We start from the raw sequence: 13,167 nt of genomic DNA, 5'->3' as shown, positions 1-13,167 counted from the left end.
AGTTGCAGGTGTCTTTTATCCACCCCTGCCTGTTGCAGCTGGTGAAGCGGGGACTGGAATGAGACCCACCCTGTCTCCTGTTCCGGGAGCGCCACCTCACAAGGACACGGGGGAGTCTGATCCAATGCAGATAAAAATACCGTACATTTCAGAGACTTGGACAGTGAATTTTCCCCCTGGATCTTGACAGTCAGGGCTGCGGATGCCAGTGTCAGCTTCTGGCTGCTCTATCTTGGGAGGAAGTGGAGTATTTCAGAAATGTTCCTGTTAATTTTATATCAAGGATCTGGATTCATGTGTGAGAAACTCTTAAAAAGGGATTCCCAGAGGATTATCCAGAGGCACTTTTGGGCTAAGAATAGCGCAGAGGCCGCTGGCTGCTTGGTGGGGGAGAAGAAACCCCTGCAAAAGCGTGTGCTGCTATTTCTTCAAGTCATTTTTCTGCACACTGCGTTTCCTAGATAAATCCTACGAACTCTTCTTTTGGAAAAGTAAGTCCTAGGTATTATTCCATTAAAGCAACATGGTGACTCTTAACTAGCTGCCCATTAGTTACAAAGGAAGCCTTAAGGAATTTCACTTGGGGCCACGTGCCCTCAGTCCTAGGCGCTGTGGGAAGAGAAATCTGCATCAGTGGAGGCCGAGGTGTCTCAGCCCACCAGCTCCTTCCCTCCTCAGACCCGGGTGTGTGGGAAGGCTCGGGAGGTTCTGGAGTTGCTGTGGCCCCTTTTCCACAGAGGATCGTGAGATGGCCGAGGAGCTGATGGCGACATAGACACGAGTGCTGACGATGCAGCTTGCTGTATGGAGCCCTCTTTGCACCCGGGCGGTACAGGACACAGACACGAGTGCTGACGATGCAGCTCGCTGTATGGAGCCCCCTCTGCACCCGGGCGGCACAGGACACAGACACGAGTGCTGACGATGCAGCTCGCTGTATGGAGCCCCTGCTGCACCTGGGCGGCACAGGGACAGGGCTCTGCCTTTCATACCACAGCCCTAGGGGGTGGGGGTCGTACAATGATCCCAGTTTTAAGTTTTATAGATGGAGAAATGCAAGCTGAGAGGCATGAAGTAACTGGCTGAAAGCTAGCAGAGCTAGAATGGGGCTCAGGGCAAAGCTGGTGCTGTACCTGCCTGAAGGAGCCCCAGGCTCCAAGAGCCAACCTAGTGCCTCGTGGCTATGACCCCTGCGAGGGTGCTCGTGGGGCAGCCGCTGCCTGCAGCTGCACAGTACTGTCTCACTGAGAACAGATTCCCGGCTGCCACCCCAGAGCCTGGAGTCTGCATCTCCGCAGGGGAACAGGGCATCTCCATCTGGATGGGCGATCCAGGGGCGCTTCTGCTGCAGCTGGGCAGGGGCCCACGGGCCAGCACTGGGCAGCGTGGCTCTAAGGCAGGGCCACGTCTGATTCTGTAGCTATGCTAGTGCAGGCTCATGCTGCCCTCATTCCCCAGGTCTGCAGTGAGGGGAACGAGCATGCGCATGAAAAGCTTTCAAGCCGTAGATGTGACATGTGTCCAGGCTGTTCACATTCATTAGTGCTGCTGGCATGCCACATTCCTGGGGCGGCTCATCCCACTGTTCTGAGCATCCCTCCTTTGGGTGGAGGTGCTGGAACTAAGACAGGTGAGGCGAACGCTCGCTGAGGACGCAGAGGGTGTGCACACCCGTGGCTTGGTGGGAGAGGCAGTCGGACACTTCCACGCAGCAGGCCACCGCTGAAACCAGGCAGGGATGGGATGGGCAGCACAGCCTTCAGGGGCTGGACGTAGAGCTCACGATTCCCGGAGGGGCCCTGAGCTGGGAGAGAGCCCGATGGCTTCAGAGAGTTGCGGTTCTAGAGGGAGGGATCACGGCGGCAACAGAGAACTGTCTGTCTCAGTTAAGGAGATGCCGTTTGACGAGGTTAAAAAGAAATCAGAATATCTATATGCAGATCGGCTGAGATCACTGGAAGAGAAATTTCAGAGAATTTCAGAGGTAAAGACAATTTTAGCAAGTGCAGAACTACTTTGGTCTAGAGGCTAATTGCAAACATGCTGAATTAAGAAATCCTTACGATTCAGGCAGCTTGAGAGAACAGAGGGTAGGGAGAAACAGACCGGGCTCTCTGGGTTCTAAGAGATGCTGTCAAGTAGGAGGAGAGAAAATTCTGGCATGACAATGTGATTTTAAAAGAAATGTATCCATGGCCGGGTGCAGTGGCTCACGCCTGTAATCCCAGCACTTTGGGAGGCCGAGGCAGGTGGATCACTTGAGGTTGGGAGTTCAAGACCAACCTGGCCAACATGGTGAAACCATGTCTCTACTAAAAATACAAAAATTAGCTGGGCATGGTAGCGCGCGACTGTAATCCCAGCTACGTGGGAAGCCGAGGCAGCAGAATCGCTTGAACCTGGGAGATGGAGGTTGCAGTGAGCTGAGATTGCGCCACTGCACTCTAGCCTGGGTGACATAGTGAGACTCAGTCTCAAAAAAAAAAAAAAAAAAGAAACCTATCCATAAGTAACTCATGCTATGAAAGCATGAAGCCAGCCGTCAGGCTTAGGATGTTTGGTGCTTTGGAATATGCGAATATGCTTTCCTGGGTATCTCAGTCTTTATTTTCACTCTCTTTCTTTTATTTTTTTCAGATAAGAGTCTCGCTCTGTTGCCCAGGCTGGAGTGCAGTGGTGTGATCTCAGCTCACCACAATCTCCGTCTCCTGGGTTCGAGCAATTCTTGTGCCTCAGCTTCCTGAGTAGCTGGGACTACAGGAGTGCATCACCACACCCAGCTAATTTTTGTATTTTTAGTAGAGACTCTTAGCCAGGCTGGTCTGGAACTCCTGGCCTCAAGTGATCCGCCCGCCTTGGCCTCCCAAAGTGCTGGGATTACAGGTGTGAGCCACTGCACCTAGCCAATGTTTATTTTCTTTATCAGTGACTTAGGTCTTCATTTTATAAGTAGATCAAAATGTCATGGGATCCTTGGGGTGTTGCTTTGCCAGCCAGAAACCTCTGTGGCTGGTGACGCCTTTGCCTGAGTTTTTACTTGGGCCCACTGGGATTGTTATGCCCATTCAGCCTGGCAGGCTGCGCTTGGCTCACACTGCTGGCCCGCATCTCACACCTGCCAAAGGCAAGCCAGGCGCAGAGTGGCGAGGGGTGTGAGAGTGAATGTGGGGTCCAGCCACTGTGCGCAGCCACGCATGCTGGCTGCACGGGGGTGGGCAGCTCTAGGCACTGGCATGGGTGCCTGCTCCCTGCAAGGCTGCGGCTGGGCCAGGTGTACTACAAGCAGCTTCAACACCTGGCACTGGGGAATGTGGTGGCACCTGGAAGCTTGGAGACGCCAGGAACTGCAGAGCCCCAGAGATGGCATCACAGCCTTATCTCGGGGAGCTCCTAGGTCTAGGTTCCCTGAAGGGCTGCAGCTCTTCTCTCCTTTTCTCTTCTCTCCTTCTTGTCGTCTGCAAAGTGGCAAGCAAGGGGCATGTTTCAGCCCTGTTTGTGTTATAGCTCTTGTAGCCCTGCCATTTGGCGGGTCCCAAGTTCTTGTCCTGCGTCCAGGAAGAATGAGGTACATGGACAAGTGGAGGTTGAGCAAGCTGAAGAGGAGCTTTAGTGAGCAACAGAACAGCTCAGAGGAGACCCACAGTTGGTAGCTCCTCTCCGGAGGCAGACTGTCCTGATGAGTGTTCTGCTCTCAGCAGAAAAGAGACCCTGGAGTGGGTAACTCCTCTCCGCAGCTGGTTTTCCCCAAGTCTGCTCAGCTCTCAGGGAGAGGAGACCCTGGAGTGGGTAGCTCCTCTCCGCAGCTGGTTTTCCCGACGTCTGCTCAGCTCTCAGCAGAGAGGAGACCTTGGACTATGTAGCAACTCTCCGCAGCTGGTTTTCCTGACATCTGCTCAGCTCTCAGCAAAGAGGAGACCCTGGAGTGGGTAGCTCCTCTCCGCAGCTGGTTTTCCTGACATCTGCTCAGCTCTCAGCAGAGAGGAGACCCCGGCATGGGTAGCTCCTTTCTGAAGGCAGGTTATACCATCGTTTCCTCGAGTCTGGCTGAGTCCAGGGTTTTTATGGGCTTCAAAGGGGAGGAAATATGTGCTGACTGATTCACGGACAGCCATGGGCAGGCTTGGAAAAAGCACCAAAAGTTCCCATTCTGGTCCATCCGCCCAGCCCCCAGGCTTCAGGCTGTCCCTGGCTTGAAGGTGGCACTTCACTGGGGACCCGCCCCTTTCTGCCCAGGACCCTGTCTGCCTCCTGCCATCATCCATAACACCCAGGCTGATTGTGCCGAGGGGCACCTGCAGGCCAGTGCCAAACTGCCCTCAGTCCCTGCCCTCAGTCTCCCTCCCATGCTCGTTGGTGCCCAAAGTCCAGAGGGGGCTGAGGCAGCAGGCGGTTGGCATGTGAGCACTGCCCTGAGCGTGTGCACAGCCGGTCGGTTGCAACAGCACCTGGGTACAGCCTCAACTTTGCTCCAAGATTAAAGTGGGTGCCAGGAGCAGTGAGAGGCCAGGCAGCGGGAGCAGACACTTCCAAGCCTGCAGGGGTAGGGGCACTTCCTGGGCCCTTGAGAGAACAGAGGAGCCATGCCAGCTCTGTGGCTGCAGCTGTGTCTGGGAGGGTGGGGTTCCTGCCTGCTCCCGGCCCCCAAGAGCACAGAGATGCCTGGATCCAGAGCTGTGGCTGGATGGCTGCAGCTGTGCCTGGGAGGGTGGGGTTCCTGCCTGCTCCCAGCCCCCAAGAGCACAGAGATGCCTGGATCCAGAGCTGTGGCTGGGTGGCTGCAGCTGTGCCTGGGAGGGTGGGGTTCCTGCCTGCTCCCGGCCCCCAAGAGCACAGAGATGCCTGGATCCAGAGCTGTGGCTGGGTGGCTGCAGCTGCGCCTGGGGAGCATGAGGCTCCCGCCCTGCCAATTTGGAAGGGGGTGGGGTTTCCACCTGTTCCTGCCTCCTGCCAGCTTTGTGGAGCACATGGCCCTGGCCACACCTCCCCAGCTGTAGCTGGCATCATGGCAGCGGCCACTCCCAGACTGGCTGCCACTGCCATCAATTTGACCTTTCGTTAAGCACACTCCTTTCTCATCTCCGTCTGCATGCATGAGTCCCGCGATAGAGGCAGCGGCCAGCGCACATGCACACACACTCTTCATAGCATCAAGAGGCTGCAGTCAGCGCACACGCACACACACTCTTCACAGCATCAAGAGGCTGTAGTCAGTGCACAGGGACACACACTCTTCACAGTATCAAGAGGCTGCAGTGGTGCTTCTAGGTGAGTTTGTGCATTTATGCTCATACGTTTTCTCATAAATTATAATATAAGCAGTGATCATGAGCACGTGTGCCCTGACGGGTGACCACCTGTGGCTTGAAGTTTCTTTCTTGGCATTGTCCTAAAACCACTGAGGCGAGAACTGCTGGGGCCACAGGCAGGCTCCTGAGGGGTGTCAGTTTCTTCTTTCTACTTCTACGTAGTCTGAAATTTTCCTTAAAAAAGCCTAAAAGCAGGCCAGGTGCAGTGGTTCATGCCTGTAATCCTGGCATTTTGGGAGGGAAATGTGGGTGAATCACTTGAGCCTAGGAGTTTGAGACCAGCCTGGGCAACATGGTGAAACCCCATCTCTACAAAAAATACGAAAATTAGCTAGGCATGGTGGTGCGCCCCTGTAGTCCCAGCTACTTGGGAGGCTGAGGTGGGATGATCGCTTGAGCCCAGGAGGTCGAGGCTGCAGTGAGCCGTGACTGGATCACTGAACTCCAGCCTGGGTGATAGAGCGAGACCCTGTCTCAAAACAAAACAAACAAACAACACCCGCAAAACTAAACCAAGAGAAAAGGAAGCTAAAAGCAAAATGAAAAACCCAAGCCCATGGAATGGGAATCGAAATATATTATAAATACATAAAATCAGACCACAGCTCTGGAGCTGTGTGGGTTCTCTCATACAGAGCTGGTGGCAATTTCTGTATTTGAATATAGAATTCTACAGGGCATTCCATAGTAATAAGGCTGTTTTAGACTCTGATGAACAAAAATTTGGCTTCAGAGTTAAATATCTAAAATAGGCTCGTTTCTCTGTAAAATGAAATGTAATCCCTTCAGTTCCTAGAGCAGGAAAATAAGGCATTTCTTGAAATTAAAATGAAGACAAGAAAGATTTATGCTTCCAAATGCTTTAGTAGCAATGTTTACTCTTAAACCCACACACATATACACTCAGACACACACACACGCGTGCACACACACGCACACAGACACACACACACACAAGCTCATGCTGCATTGTGCTATGCATAGCAAGGTCTCTAGCAGAGGCCTTCTCTTGACTCTGGTCCCCACCCCTCTGGCTGTGGCGTGTCTGCTGGAGTGATGGCCATGTGCGTTAAGGTCTCTGTGTCATTCTAGAACAGCAAAGCAGGCACAGAAGGCAAATGCCACTTTTATGGCGGTTTCTGGGGCTCAATCGGATAGCACGACAAAGCCATGTGTTCGAGTTGCTATAACCTGCTAACATGAAAGGTACACGCAGGTGCTTAACTGCCTTACCGTGGAGGGAGAGGGGGGCGGGCCGTCTGGCTAGACTACATGTCACACACAATCCAAAAGGGCGCTGGGCTGTGGAGGCTGTGCTGGGACGTTTGCTGAAGAGCAGAGAGCAGTGGCTTCTGTGCTACACATGCTCGAGAGCTTCCTAGGAGGAGCTATTTAACAACTGGAGGCCAGGTCCACGAGAACGCACTTAATAGTCCTTATATTTCAAGATTAGGCACTCGGATTACAGTTTAGAATAATTCAGGCTAATTTTTTAGTAAGGTTAAATACACAAAAGCCACTGAAAAATAAACTTAAATAGGCTGAATACTGATTTCATCATGATCAAAATACCCAAGAAGCTAAATTAATTGGGGGAAAACGATCAAACCTCCTAAACAGCGCTCACCTCCAGCTGTGCAGTCAGGACAGAGCAAGGGTGGCCCATGGCCATAGCCATCCTGTGCCTCCGAGAAAAGAAGAGGCCACCAGACACTCCTGTGTGTCAGAGAACTGCCAGCAGAGACGGCGAACTGGCCATCAATTCTAAAAACTTAAACCATTTATTAATGTTTGTAAAAAGCTTTTACAATTATTTTAGTGAAAATGGCTATTTAAAACCCAACCTTGAAATCTTAAACTAAAAGTGGTAGAGGCTATTTAGAGTCTAAAAGGGCAGCGGTAAGTGGTAAGAACTGATTTTCCCTAATCCGTAGCAGGCAGATGTGACGGTTTCAGTCCCAATCCTCCACAGCGTCAGCTCATCTGAGAGGCTTCGGGACCGGCTGCTCTGGCCTGGGGCCTCCATGGGTGGTTTCCTCAGGAGCGTTTGTGCAGTCTTACGACTTTCTTTTCTTCCTTATTTCCTTCCTGTCTGCTTTACTGCCTCCCCTTCTTGGTCTCAGACCATAAATGTTTAACAAACATATATTTTTAAACATTGTTTCAAAAGACACGGTCTCACTCTGCCACCCAGGATGAAGTGCAGTGGCGCAATCATAGCTCACTGCAGCCTTGAGCTCCTGGGCTCAAGGGATCTTCCAGCCTCATCCTCCTGGGTAGCTGTGACCACAAGTGCTTGCCACCATGCCCGGCTAACTTGCTACTATTTTGTAGAGACAGGGTTTCACTATGTTTCCCAGGCTGGTCTCAAAACACCTGGGCTCAAGCGATCCTCTCTCGCCTCGGCCTCCCAAAGTGCTGGGATTACAGGTGTGAGCCACCACACCCAGCCTAAGTTTTATTTTTGTATTTATCTTATTCTTAGTTTAAAAGCGAATAATTATATTATTTCTTAGTTTTCCTACTGCATAATGAAAACATTAACTGGATTGACTGGCTATTTTCAACAGGCCAGTGACACATAAAAGAAACCTGAGGAGACGGCCTGCTGCCTGGGGATGAACATGGCCAGGTGCCCGTGCAGCTGGCCACACCACACGGTGACGGAGGAGGTGGCAGAATCCGCTGCAGGAGGGGAGGCTGGTGCAGAATTAAACAATCTGGACCTTTCCAAGTTGGCCAGTAAGCTACTTGTGACTATTACCTGTGATACTATAAAGAACAGGCCAGGCGCAGTGGCTCACGCCTGTAATCCCAGCACTTTGGGAGGCCGAGGCAGGCAGATCACGAGGTCAAGAGACCGAGACCATCCTGGCCAACACGGTGAAACCCCTCGTCTCTACTAAAAATACAAAAATTAGCTGGGTGTGGTGGATCACGCCTGTAGTCCCAGCTACTCAGGAAGGAGGCTGAGGCAGAACTGCTTGAACCTGGGAGGCGGAGGCTGCAGTGAGCTGAGATTGCGTCACTGCACTCCAGTCTGGCAACAGAGCGAGAATCCACCTCAAAAAAAAAAACAAAAAACAAAAGGAATTGAAGAAGAAGCAACTGCAGACGGTAAGGTGATTTCTATCTAAGATATAACTAGACCAAGAGAAAATAACTTAGTTGAAGGAACCGAAAGCCACACAAGTATAGTACCAGCAAAAGGAGCTGGGGAGCTGCAGGAACCCTGGCTCGATGGCCGGCCAGGACCCAGAAGGCCACGGCAAATGAGAGGGGAGGCTCGATAGCTCATTTGGAAAAAGTGATGGACTAGGATGGGAAGCTGTGGCTCCTCGACCCTGCAGACCCTGTCACTGAGTGATACCCGAGCCAACGCCGTAGCCGTGACGAGGTCGGGTGAAGACGTAGAACACCACAGAGGCTGCAAGAGTGTGGCCTTTCCCTGCATTCTCTCTGCAACATTTCTGTAAGCTTTTGAAGTTTTATCAAAAAGTTACCAAAAAATTTTTAAGTGCTATAATGAGTGACTTCTAATTCCACGTAAATCATCCAACTTCCATAAGCAACTAGAAAACCAGGAAAAATACCGTAAATAATTGTTTTTGCACACTGGGTGCTGGGTGTCGCGGGCCTGTGATCCCTGAAAGAACGGAAATAAACAGCTGCCCCGTGTCCACTTGCAGGTGGTTTCAGGCAGTCCCAGGCCACAGTGCAGAGACGGGGAGCCTAGCGCTTTCAGGGAACAGGAGACAGAGACTGGGGCTCCAGGGAGGCTGAGGTGGCAAGAATGTGTAGGACAGAGCACTGGAGAGGGGAAAGCTTCCAAGGTTTGCAGGGGAGGCCCCTGGAGTCTTTGACTAAGTATTCATCTGCTCACGGGTAGAGTGACAACCCATGAGGCAGAGAAAAAAACAGCGGGAAGGCGGTAGGCCAAATGCCCAGAGCTCACAAAAGGGACTGAGAAGAGTTTACAGTCCCCAAAGAGAAAGGACTAAAATCAACGACCTCTGCTTCTACCTTAAGAAACTAGGATGAGAAGAGCAAATTAAACTCAAAGTAAGCAGAAGAAAGCAAGCTTTATTGATGAAAGCTCAATCAATCAAATGGAAAATGGACAAACAACAGAGAAAAACCAATGAAACCAAAAGCTGATTCTTCGAAAAGTTCCCTTTAGCTAGAATGGCCATGAATAAGAAACCATTAACTAGAAGGGTTTTGAATGAGTCAAAAATTACTGCTATCAGAAATGGAAGAAAAGTCCGGGTGTGGTGGCTCATGCCTGTAATCCCAGCACTTCAGGAGGCCAAGGCAGGAGGATCACTTGAACTGAGGAGTTAAGAGACCAGCTTGGGCAACTCACTGAGACCCTGTCTCTACAAAAAATTTAAAAATTAGCCGGGTGTGGTGGCGTGCACCTGTAGTCCCAGCTACTTCCAAGGCTGAGGTGGGAGGATTGCTTGAGCCCAGGAGTTGGAGGCTACAGTGAGCTGTGATCAGGTCACTGCATTCTAGTTTGGACAGAGTGAGACTGTCTTAAAAAGACAAAAAACAGGTGCGGTGGCTCACGCTTGTAATCCCAGCACTTTGGGAGGCTGAGGCAGGAGGATCCCTTGAGCCCAGGAGTTCAAGACCAGCCAGGGCAACATAGGGAGACCCCATCTCTTATAAATAATTAAGAAAGAAAAAAAAATGGAAGAAGGGCCAGCACTGTAGCTCACCCAGACATCAGAGGATCCGGAAAAAATCATGGCAGTCCTCCCCTAATTTGCCTTAACAGGCGTCAGTAAATCTAGCACCCTCTGCCCACATGGGAGCTGCACAGATACAGAATCTGGGGTGTACTGTACATCTCCAGATTCAAGATATTTGCTGAAGCTCGTTTTGTTTACTTTCTAAACCGTGGTGTGGACCCGGGCACACCTGGAGTTCCTGGCGTGCATACTCGTAACCGAGAATCAGCAGCTGGAGCGCGGTAGGGAGCGCCCGGCACGTACCTTGTAGGCGATGCTGTTGAGTACTTTCATGGCCACGTCCGAGACCTCTGGATAGGGGTCAGCAGCCAGGTGCAGCAGGACTCTCCAAATCTGAGTGTAAACACTGTTAAAGGAAACTCCTGAGAGAGAGAAATGGAAGATGTTTTAGTGGAAAGTAGCTGCCAATGAGGCTCCTAAGGCGGCTGCATTTTCTGAAACCTTAACCCTGGTATCAGACGTGTTGCTTTAAAGAGCTGAGGTTACAGGAAGCCCCCATTTTGTTATTCTGGCAACGGGTCTCGAGATTCAAGAATCCTAGCTGATTACTAGGCTTGATCACACGGATTCATCTACTGAGGCCGAATCTTTCTAAAAGGAAAACTGCATTGGAAAGGGTGTATAACTTTCCTTGAAATGCCTCAGCGGACTGGAGGGCATGACCACACTCCCGGAGGAGCGTCTGATGTCACGTCCTAGATTTCCAGGAGCCTCCGCGGCCCATTGGTAGTGGTGCATGTGGCCTGGACATCTGCACCGCACCAAGTTCAGCATGTGCTGCTGTGCACTGTGACCCAGGGAGTGCTTCCTGCTCACCTCCAGGCACTTCCTGCCCACCTCCAGGCGCTTCCTGCCCACCTCCAGGCGCTTCCTGCTCACCTCCACGCGCTTCCTGCTCACCTCCACGCGCTTCCTGCCCACCTCCAGGCGCTTCCTGCCCACCTCCACGCGCTTCCTGCCCACCTCCACGCGCTTCCTGCCCACCTCCAGGCGCTTCCTGCCCACCTCCAGGCGCTTCCTGCCCACCTCCAGGCGCTTCCTGCCCACCTCCACGCGCTTCCTGCCCACCTCCACGCGCTTCCTGCCCACCTCCAGGCGCTTCCTGCCCACCTCCAGGCGCTTCCTGCCCACCTCCAGGCGCTTCCTGCCCACCTCCACGCGCTTCCTGCCCACCTCCACGCGCTTCCTGCCCACCTCCAGGCGCTTCCTGCCCACCTCCAGGCGCTTCCTGCCCACCTCCACGCGCTTCCTGCCCACCTCCAGGCGCTTCCTGCCCACCTCCACGCGCTTCCTGCCCACCTCCAGGCGCTTCCTGCCCACCTCCAGGCGCTTCCTGCCCACCTCCAGGCGCTTCCTGCCCACCTCCAGGCGCTTCCTGCCCACCTCCAGGCACTTCCTGCTCACCTCCACGCGCTTCCTGCTCACCTCCAGGCACTGGACCTGCTCTGAGATGCTAGGACTTCACGAAAGGTTGATGTGCTGTGACTTTTGTCCCTAAGCCTCTCCCGACTCACCCAACACTCAATGCAAGGTCCTGTGCTGCACGCTCGGATACAAAGACAGACAAGGCAGGACCCAGGAGGGACTCAGACTCATTTATAAATAACACTGGTGAGTCGTGGGCATGGAGGGAAGCGCTGAGGCTTTGTTGGTGCGGCTGCTCGGTCCTATTTAATTCCCCAGCAATCCTACAGGCAGATGTCACCCCCAGCATCACCGAGGAAGGTAAGGCCCAGAGGATGAAGGATGTGAACGCACACCCATCAGACCTTTGAGCCATGCTACGTCTACGAAAGCGTGCGGCCTCAGGGAGACGCAGGAAGGAGTGAGAGTGACTCCTTCTGTAGGCAGTGGGCTAGGAGGTGAAGGCCGGAGAGGCCTGGTGGAAGAGGCATGAAGGAGCCGGGCTTTGAGGGGAAGGAGGATCGTTCTCTGGGCAAAGGAGGAGTGGAGCGAGGGTGGGTAGCACAAACAAGATCTAAGACACTGAACAATAAAACGCGGAGGTGATGGGGACGCGGAGCCTTGGGGGATACCCGACGGAAGCCTACAGGAGCAGATCAGAGATTGTGAGGTGGGGGCTGTGAGCACTTGGAAACCAGAAGGGAGTGGCAGGCACCGGCCATGTGGGCTCCTGGCGCAGTCAGCATTGGCTGAGGCCCGGGAGGAGGCTGATGGAGCAGGCATTGCGGAACTGTTGTGCACGCCACGCTGGACCCAGAAAGGCCAAGAAGGGAAGCAGCAATCCTGGTAGAGGCGGAGGTCCAGCAAAGGCTGGGCCGAGGACCAGAGGCGCTGAGTGTGGAGGGCAGAGCGGGGCCAGGCAGTGCCTCCCCTGCCTGCGGGCACCAGGAGTGCCAGTTTCCTGCCAGGCTTCGCCCCAGAGGCGGAGGCAGACAGGGCCCTGCCCTCGGCGCTGGGAGTTGAAAAGGGATCCAGCCACATAGAACTCCACCTTCTTTATTTTTGGGGAAGCTAGACAATTTGCTGAGAAGCAAGTGCTTGTTCATTAAACAGAGATTCAAAGGATTTCGAGTGAGGTGTGTGATTCCAGGACACCTGATTGTTGGTGAAAGAGCTTAAGCATCGAAAGCCAGTGGAGGGCCTCGTGTCACCGCAGGAACACAGCTGCGCACGTGGACGACCTCGTGTCACCGCAGGAACACAGCTGCGCACGTAGAGTGGGTTTCGCACGACACGGTCAAGTCCATGGAAATGGAGGCGGGTGCGAAAGTCAATGTGTGTGTGGGTTCTGCAGATGCCCGCTGCCACTGGCTCACCTCCACCTATGGCCCAAGACGGGCTCTACTTCAGCTCCACGTATGGTGGGCCGGTGTCTACCCCTGCTGTGCATGCCCCCACCGTGAGTGCAGAGGTCAGGGAAGCCCCGTGCCCGCGGCTCCTGAAGAGGCCCCCACGAGGAGTGCGTGTTGCAGTGAGTGAGTGTCTCCAGGACTGAGCCGTGTGGAATTGAGCTCAGCTGCCATCTAGGAGGCCATGCTCTGCTGCTGCGCTGCCCATGCTGGAATGAATCATGAGAGGATGGGACTTTTTCTGGGAGCTGACATATCTCACCCCACAGGGCAAGTTTACAGCCTTCAACC

At 53.2% G+C, this 13,167-nt stretch overlaps 1 protein-coding gene across 6 annotated transcripts in view; it reads right to left on the bottom strand.

Moving 5' to 3' along the window:
- RPTOR (regulatory associated protein of MTOR complex 1) overlaps positions 1-13,167 on the bottom strand; it is a 415,958-nt gene that overhangs the window by 47,767 nt on the left and 355,024 nt on the right. For all 6 annotated transcript variants that reach the window (XM_024235062.3, XM_024235063.3, XM_054535892.2 and 3 more), the window contains one exon: positions 10,307-10,425. In XM_024235062.3, the coding sequence (XP_024090830.1) occupies positions 10,307-10,425 (119 nt within the window). The remainder of the gene's footprint in view (positions 1-10,306; positions 10,426-13,167) is intronic.

Source organism: Pongo abelii, chromosome 19, assembly GCF_028885655.2.
Source record: "Pongo abelii isolate AG06213 chromosome 19, NHGRI_mPonAbe1-v2.0_pri, whole genome shotgun sequence".
NCBI classification, from domain to species: domain Eukaryota; kingdom Metazoa; phylum Chordata; class Mammalia; order Primates; family Hominidae; genus Pongo; species Pongo abelii.
Note: the sequence above shows the minus strand (reverse complement) of the source record. Positions and strands in the feature narration are given on the sequence as shown.